General features: G+C 54.5%; 1 protein-coding gene across 1 annotated transcript in view; it reads left to right on the plus strand.

Moving 5' to 3' along the window:
• Nucleotides 1-4,298: 4,298 nt before the first annotated feature.
• Nucleotides 4,299-7,434, plus strand: part of Plaur (plasminogen activator, urokinase receptor) — a 17,066-nt gene continuing 13,930 nt past the window's right edge. The window contains exons 1-2 of the mRNA XM_013032603.1: nt 4,299-4,469; nt 6,079-6,189. Of these exons, the coding sequence (XP_012888057.1) occupies nt 4,421-4,469; nt 6,079-6,189 (160 nt within the window). The 5' untranslated portion in view covers nt 4,299-4,420. The remainder of the gene's footprint in view (nt 4,470-6,078; nt 6,190-7,434) is intronic.

A 7,434-nucleotide genomic window follows, 5' to 3' on the forward strand; every position in this document is an offset into this window, starting at 1 on the left:
AGCTCCAATTAACCACTGGAAAACCTGAAATGGTGCTGTGGCTCAAGTGGTAGAGCGCTAGCCTTGAGCAAAAGAAGCTCAGGGACAGTGCCCAGGCCCCGAGATCCAGCCTCAGGACTGCTCCACACACACACACACACACACACACACACACACACACACACAAAACCCTCACTATCCTCCTGTCTTCTGCCTCCCAGGTAGCTGGAATTCCAGCTACCTGGGAGGCAGAAGACAGGATGAGCCACAAAGTTCAGCCCTCTCTGGCGTGGGTCTCTTGGTCTTTTTTTGTTGTTGTATGTGTTGATCCTGGGTCTTGAACTCAGGGCCTGGGCACTGTCCCTGAGGTTCTTTGGTTCAAGGCTAGCTACTCTACCACTTGAGCCACAGCACCACTTCTGGCTTTTTCTGTGTGTGAGTGTATGATATGGAGGAATCAAACCCAGGGCTTCATGCATGCTAGGCAAGCACTCTGCCACTGAACCACATTCCCAGCTCACTTCCAGCTTTTTTTTTTTTTTGAGAAGTTCATTGGAAATAAACAAATCCAATTCTCCAGCCGTCTTTCCTCCCCTGCCCCGCACCCCCACTGCCTCTGACCCATATCTGTTCTATCCTCTTCCTTCTGGACCATTGTTGTTGGCTTCTTGTCTTTGCAGCTGGCATTCTGTCCTCCCCCCCCACACACACCCCTCCTCTGTCTCTCCTGCTTCTGCACAAATCCTACCTCCCTCAAGCCCAAGAGGTCCCCCGAAACTCTTGGGCTTGATCCCAGCACAGCCTGAGGCCAGGAGGTGGGTGAGGCCCAGGTGAGTCAAAGTAAAGCAGAAAGGAACATTCCTGTTGCTTCTCTGCCAGTGCCCCGGCCCTGACACCAACCCATCCCCGCCTTCCACATGTCACCAGGACTTACAGGTGCGTGTCCCGAGAGGGAGAAGAAGCCTGCAAGGGTAGAGTCATGGGAGACAGAGGTGGGGTCAGAAACTGCCAGAGAGACTCAGAGACAGAGAGAGACAGAGGCAGAGAGACAGACATATAGGAGAGGCCAAAGCAGAAAATAAATGCAGGCCGCAAAAAGACTCAGCTGAGGGCTGGGATCTGAGGATCACGGTTCAAAGCCAGCCTGAGGGGCTGGAAAGGTGGCTCAGTGGTAGAGCGCTTGCCTTGCATGCATGAGGCCCTGGGTTCGATTCCTCAGCACCACATAAGCAGAAAAAAAAGGCAGAAGTGGCGCTGTGGTTCAAGTGGTAGAGCGCTAGCCTTGAGCTGAAGAGTTGAGGGACAGCGCCCAGGCCCAGAGTTCAACTGGACCCCCCCCCAAAAAAAAATCAAAGCCAGCCTGAGCAGGAAAGTCTGTGAAACCCTTATCTCCAATAAACCACTCAGAAAACCAGAAGTGGCGTTGTGGCTGGAGCGGTAGAGCACTCGCCTTGAGCTGAAGAGCTGAGGGAGAGCGCCCAGGCCCAGAGTTCAAGCCCCATGACTGACCAAAAAAAAAAAAAAAAAGACTTTTATCTCCAGTGAACCAGCAAAAAAAGTCAGATGGTGGAGCTGTGGCTCAAATGGTAGAGCACTAGCCTAAATGGAAAGAGCCAAGTAAGGGCAGGAATTCAAGCCCCAGTGCTGGCCATACAAAAAAAGGAGGGAGGGAGGGGAGAGGGGGAGAGAGACAGAGAGAGAGAGAGAGAGAATTTGTGAAGGAAACAGGAGCCAAGGAGAAGAATGAAGACAGACTGACACAGAAGAGGAGAGAAGGGATGTGAGAAGTCAGAGACATCCGAGGCAGGGTGAAACGATTCCAGGAAACATTCGTCATTCTTTAAATAAAAGAGGAAAATGTGCCAAAAAAGTCATGAGATCGCAACCGGAAGTGGGAACTGCGCCTGCGCGGAAACACACCCACTCACCCCCCCCTCCCCAACCCAAGCCCCTGCACCACCAAATCCCAGTCCTCGTTCCTCCCACCCACCCCAGATCCATGTGACTGGTGGGAGAACCAGGGGAGCGGGAGCTGAGTGGGGGGCTCCACACCTGCCTGCACCATCCACACCCCGCTCCTCCTCCTTTCCCTGTCACATCACTGGCCTCTTCTTCCCTCTTCCTGCCCAGCACAGGAAGGGACGCACTTTTCCATAGAAGCAGAGGCAGAAGGCAGAGGCTTCTAGGACTGAGGTCCACCTTCGCTCGTGGTGACTCAGCCCCAGTGGCCCACATCAGTGTGACTTCAGACCCCATGACGTGTGTGCCGTTTCCCCGTCACTCCAGGAAGGGCAAACACAGGCTCAGAGTCCAGAGCTGGAGCCACACAACCACCCTGGTGGTTACCTTTTTACTGAGTCTGTACTATGCCCCATGGCTGTAGCAAGAATCGTAAGGATGATGCCAGGCGCCCGTGGCTCATGCCTGTCATCCTGGCTACTCAGGAGGCTGAGATGTGAGGATCACAGTTCAAAGCCAGCCAGGCAAGAAAGCCCATGAGATTCTTATCTCCAATAAAGCACTCAGAAAGCTGGAAGTGGCGCTGTGGCTCAAGTGGTAGAGCACTCACCTTGAGCTTGAAGAGCTCAGGGACAGCGCCCAGGCCCAGAGTTCAAGCCCTGGGACTGGCACAAGTGCACATACCCAGACACGCGTGCACACACACACACAATTATCAGCTTACGGCTAATTATTCCTGTTTAAGTAGCTACTCATCAGCCACCCTGAGCCCAGATTTCATCACATATTCTACCTCAGGGCCTTTGCACTGGCTGCTCCTTTTTCCTGGAAAGGTTGTCCTTCAGGTCCACCAGACTTCTTCCTTCTCTGTTCAGTGTCACCTGCTGGGCTGGGAATTTGGCTTAGTGGTAGAGTAAAGCCCTGGGTTCAATTCCTCAATACCACATACACGGAAAAAAAGCAGTAAGTAGGGCTGTGGCTCAAGTGGTAGAGCGCTAGTCTTGAGCAAAAGAAACTCAGGGACAGTGCCCAGGCCCTGAGTTCAAGCCCCAGGACTGGGAAAAAAAAAAGCCATCTGCTTGGAGTTGGGGGAGATGGGGAGCCCTCTGGATTGCCTCACCTAAAACAGCTCCCCCTCTACCTCCTTATACCCCATTACCTCCTTTCAGCCTGCTTTGTTTCCCCAGCTTTGTTTATCGCTGACAGGGAAAGATTAGATAACAAAAATCAACTTTCCACCCTCAGCTCCACTGGGGTGGTGGCTTTGCTGTTTCCTGCTGTGTCCCCAACCCTCAGATGAGTGTCTAGCACAAAGTCGATCCTTGGTAAAGGCTGCAAGAATGCGTTCCTATTTTGGTCAGCTATTATTCCAAGCATTTTCCAAGTGTGACACTGCTCTGATTGGCCGGATGTATCAAGAAACACAGACTATTTTATCTTTGGCATTTTACTATTTTATTTTTTCCCTCCCTTCTAGTTCTGACAGATTTTTTGGCTGATTCTAGGGCTTGAACTCTGAGCTCTTCAAGCCCAAAGTGAGTGCTCTACCATTTGAGCCACAGCGCCACTTCTGGTTTTTGAGTGGCTCATTGGAGATGAGAGTCTCACAGACTTTCCTGCCCAGGCTGGCTTTGAACTATGATCCTCAGATCTCAGCCTCCTGAGTAGCTAGGATGACAAGCGTGAGCCACTGGCAACCGGCTTTCCTTCTTCTTTTTCCTCTTCTGTTCCTCTTTCTCTCCTCCCCCTTCTTCCCTCCCTCCCTTCCTTCTCATTCATTTGAGGACAGGATCTCAGCCCAGCCGAGCATCCAGCTCCCTCTTTGCCTCAATCTTTTCAGTGCTGGGATCACAGGCAGGCACCACCATGCTCAGCTTTGTTTGTTTTGCATTTTTCTTCTTCTAAAGGATTTAAAAGTAGACACTAATATCACTCATACCTAAATACTTCACGGAATGTCTTATTTCTTGAAGCAAAAACAATCTCCTTTACTAAGCCACAATGCTTTCCCCACCATGTTAGGTGGTCCCTTCTCTGGGGACTGAATTGTTTCAAGGCAGTTGACAGCTATTTTGGCACCTCATCAAGTTTCAGATCCTCTCTCTCGAAGTGATAATGACAGCTGGTTTTGGTTTTTTTTAACTCAACCTCAAGGCTATCTTCTCCTCTCACAGAATTAACACGAATCCTTATGTTATTGAGTAATCTTTCTCTAGACAAGGTTTGTCACACAGTTGAGGAGGAAGAGAGGGTTTGGGGAGGTGAACCTAGACAGTCTGATGACACAAGCTGTGACCTCAATTCATGAGTCAGGACATAGCCATGCTGGATGGGGCTGGCCAGCTGTAAGTAACCCCAGGAAAGGGAAGTTTTGTGGGAGAGGAGTGAGGCCAGTGCTTCAAAGGCTGGGAGGAACCCTGGGGCCACAAAACTGTCTCTCTGAGCCCTACCGGAACCGTACAGGAAAGCGGGAGCAGGGACCATGAAGTGCCTGCTGCTACAGCTACTGTGGATTTCCACCTGCATCCCAGGTAAGGGCCGGCAGCACTACCTGGGCTGAGGGGGGAGGGGAGCTAATGAGCTGGGGAGTAAGCATGTGGGTAGGAGTTCGGTTCTCAGCAACTCCCTCCCCTCCACACACTAAAAGATCTTGGCTCTGTGGCACATAGGTGCTCTAAGCAGGCTATCAGCAGAGCAGCGGCGGGCATCTAGGGAGTGTGGCGTCTAGGGAGGACCATCACCTGGTAGGCCTCCTTGGCGCTCTAAAAGCCTATTGCAATGTGACACTCCATGAACTCCTTAGGTAAGGAGAGGTTGAGGAAACCGATTCTGGCCTCCCAGCTGGGGCCCGTGTTCGCTATTCTGCTGGACGCCCCCTCGCCACTTTTGAGAGTTAAGGGAGGGCAGAGTGTGTACAGCACCGGGGGGGACTGGGACCTTGGGATGAGGGGTGGGGGGCTGGGGCTGGGATGCTGGGGGAGGGATCCCGGGTGGAGGGAGGGACTGGGATCCAGGGGAAGGCTGGGATGGGACGGAAGGGGCTGGGGGATCTGGGGATGGGATGGGGGGGAGGATCTGGGGATGGGATTCCCAGTGGGGATCTGAGGCTGGGATGGGGGGGGAGAGCTGGGGATCTGGGGATGGGATTCTCGGTGGAGGGAGGGGCTGGGACCCTGGGGGGGAATGGGGATGGGACCCCCCCCCGGTGGAGGGAGGGGCTGGGACCCGGGGTGGGATCCGGGGGAGGCTGGGCTGGGTGGAGGGGGCTGGGGATCTGGGGCCTGCCCACCCTCATCCTCTTCCGCGGGCTCGCCCGCTTCCGCCGGGAAACGTGGGAGCTCAGGTTAGAGGAACGAGAGGAAAGCGGGAAGGAACCGCGCGGGGTGCGGGCGGGCGGGCGGCAATGAATAAACCACTCCCCGGTGCCCAGGCCGCGGGAGGCCAGGGTGAGTAATAACTCCTAATTCTTTTAGCGGAAAGGGACGTCGGGGAAGCCAGGGGGCCGGGAGCGGGGCCGGGCGCGGAGTGGACAGCGCAGGCCTGGACGCCAGCGGGGCTGGGGCGGGGGGAGCCAGCTCCGGGCCCCGGGGCGGGGCCAAGAGGCAGGTGGGCGGGGATAACACGTGGGGGAGGAGCCAGGCCGAGAAACCACAACGGGGCGGGGCTAGTAGCCTGCACAGCGCCCGGAGGGGAAACACCATTGGGTGGGGCTCAGCCCTGAGGGGTGCTTGGAAGGCGGGGCTATGGTTTGGGGGCGGAGTTGGAGGCGGGGTTAGTGCCTAGGGGCGGGGAGATTCAATTGGCCGTGATTGGCTCTCTGCGGGAAGGTGGGCGGGGCCAGGATTTCCGCGTGGCCTGTTGGGCGGGGAGCCGGAGTAGAACCACCTGGGGACCCGAGCGCGAGTGAGCGGATCCGGACTCGGGAAGCAGCGGGGGCGGGAGGGGCTCGAACTTCCTCTAGCCGGGTTTACGAGGAGGAACGGACGGAGAGGGAAGAATCGGGCCTGGGCAGGGCTTGGGCGGCCGGTAGATGGTGGGTCGTGCAGTTGAGGGGCGCTGCGGAGCTCCTGGGTGGCGGGGCCTCCGCGGGGGGCTCCGGGCCGGGGTCGGTGATCACCTTACCCCCCCTCTACCCCCCAGCTTCCAGGGCCCTGCGCTGTGTGCGGTGTAACAGCACCGAGCGCTGCCGAGTGGAGGAGTGCGCCCCGGGCCTGGACCTCTGCAGAATCACCATCCTGCGAACCTGGGAAGGTGAGACTCCCCAGCCACCCATGCGAGGACCCCGGGAAGTCTTTTCCCCACCAAGGCCTGTAATCTCAGCATTGACCAGCTGAGACAGGAATGATGTCAAGGTCAAGGCCAGCCTGGGCAAAGGTGGAGACCCTACAGCGCAATGAATAATTAGGCCCGACGCTGGTGGCTCACGCCTGTCATCCTAGCTGCTCAGCAGATGGAGATCTGAGGATCACGGTGAACCTGCCAGCCCCAGGCAGACAAACCTGAGACTCTGATCTCCAGTTAACCAGCAGAAAGCCAGTGGGCCACCAATGGTAAAGTACCAGTCTGGAGTGAAAAAAAAAAAAAAAAGCTAAGCAAAGAGCACAAGGCCCTGAGTTCAAGCCCCAGCCAAACTAAAATTGTGAAATATTTCTATTTGTTAGGTGTGTGGTTGTGCACACTTACAATCCCAACACACATTAGGCAGAGCAGAAGGATCTCCAGTTTTAGGCAGGTCACGATTCCATGATGAAAACAAAAACAAAACAACAACAAAAACCCAGCCAGGCATTGGTGGCTCACTCTTGTAATCCTAGCTGCTCTGGAGGCTGAAATCTGAGGATCATAGTTGGAAATAAGCTTAGACAGGAAAGTATATGAGACTCTTTATCTCCAATGGACTACTGGGGAAAAAAAAAACATGTGGAGCTGTGGCACAGGTGGTAGAATGCTAGCTTTGAGCAAAAACAAAACAAAAAAGCTCAGGGGCAGTGTCCAGGCCCTGAGTTTAAGCCCCAGGATTGGCATAAACACAAAAATAAAAGAAAAAGAAAAAACAGCTGGGCGCAGGTGGCTTATACCTGTAATCCTAGCTACTCAGGAGGCTGAGATCTGAGGATCACGGTTCAAAGCCAGCCTGGGCAGGAAAGTCCATGAGACTCTTGTCTCCAATTAACCATCAGAAAACTGGGAGTGGTGCTGTGGCTCAAGGAGGAGAATGCTTGCCTTGAGCAAAAGAGCTGAGGGACAGCGCCCAGGCCCTGAGTTCAAGCCTCATGACCAACAACAACAAAAGTTCCTATAATTGGCATATTCATTCCTAATGAGATCGTTAAGTTGGAGCAGTAGGAGAAACTTCTAGAAAACACAGGAGTTGGGGCTCAAACAAAGCAAGAGACCTGGGGCTGGGAAGGTGGCTCAGTGGTAGAGTGCTTGCCTTGCATGCCTGAGGCCCTGGGTTCGATTCCTCAGCACCACATAAGCAAAAAGAAAAAAAGC

Source organism: Dipodomys ordii, unplaced genomic scaffold, assembly GCF_000151885.1.
Source record: "Dipodomys ordii isolate 6190 unplaced genomic scaffold, Dord_2.0 Scaffold156, whole genome shotgun sequence".
NCBI lineage: Eukaryota > Metazoa > Chordata > Mammalia > Rodentia > Heteromyidae > Dipodomys > Dipodomys ordii.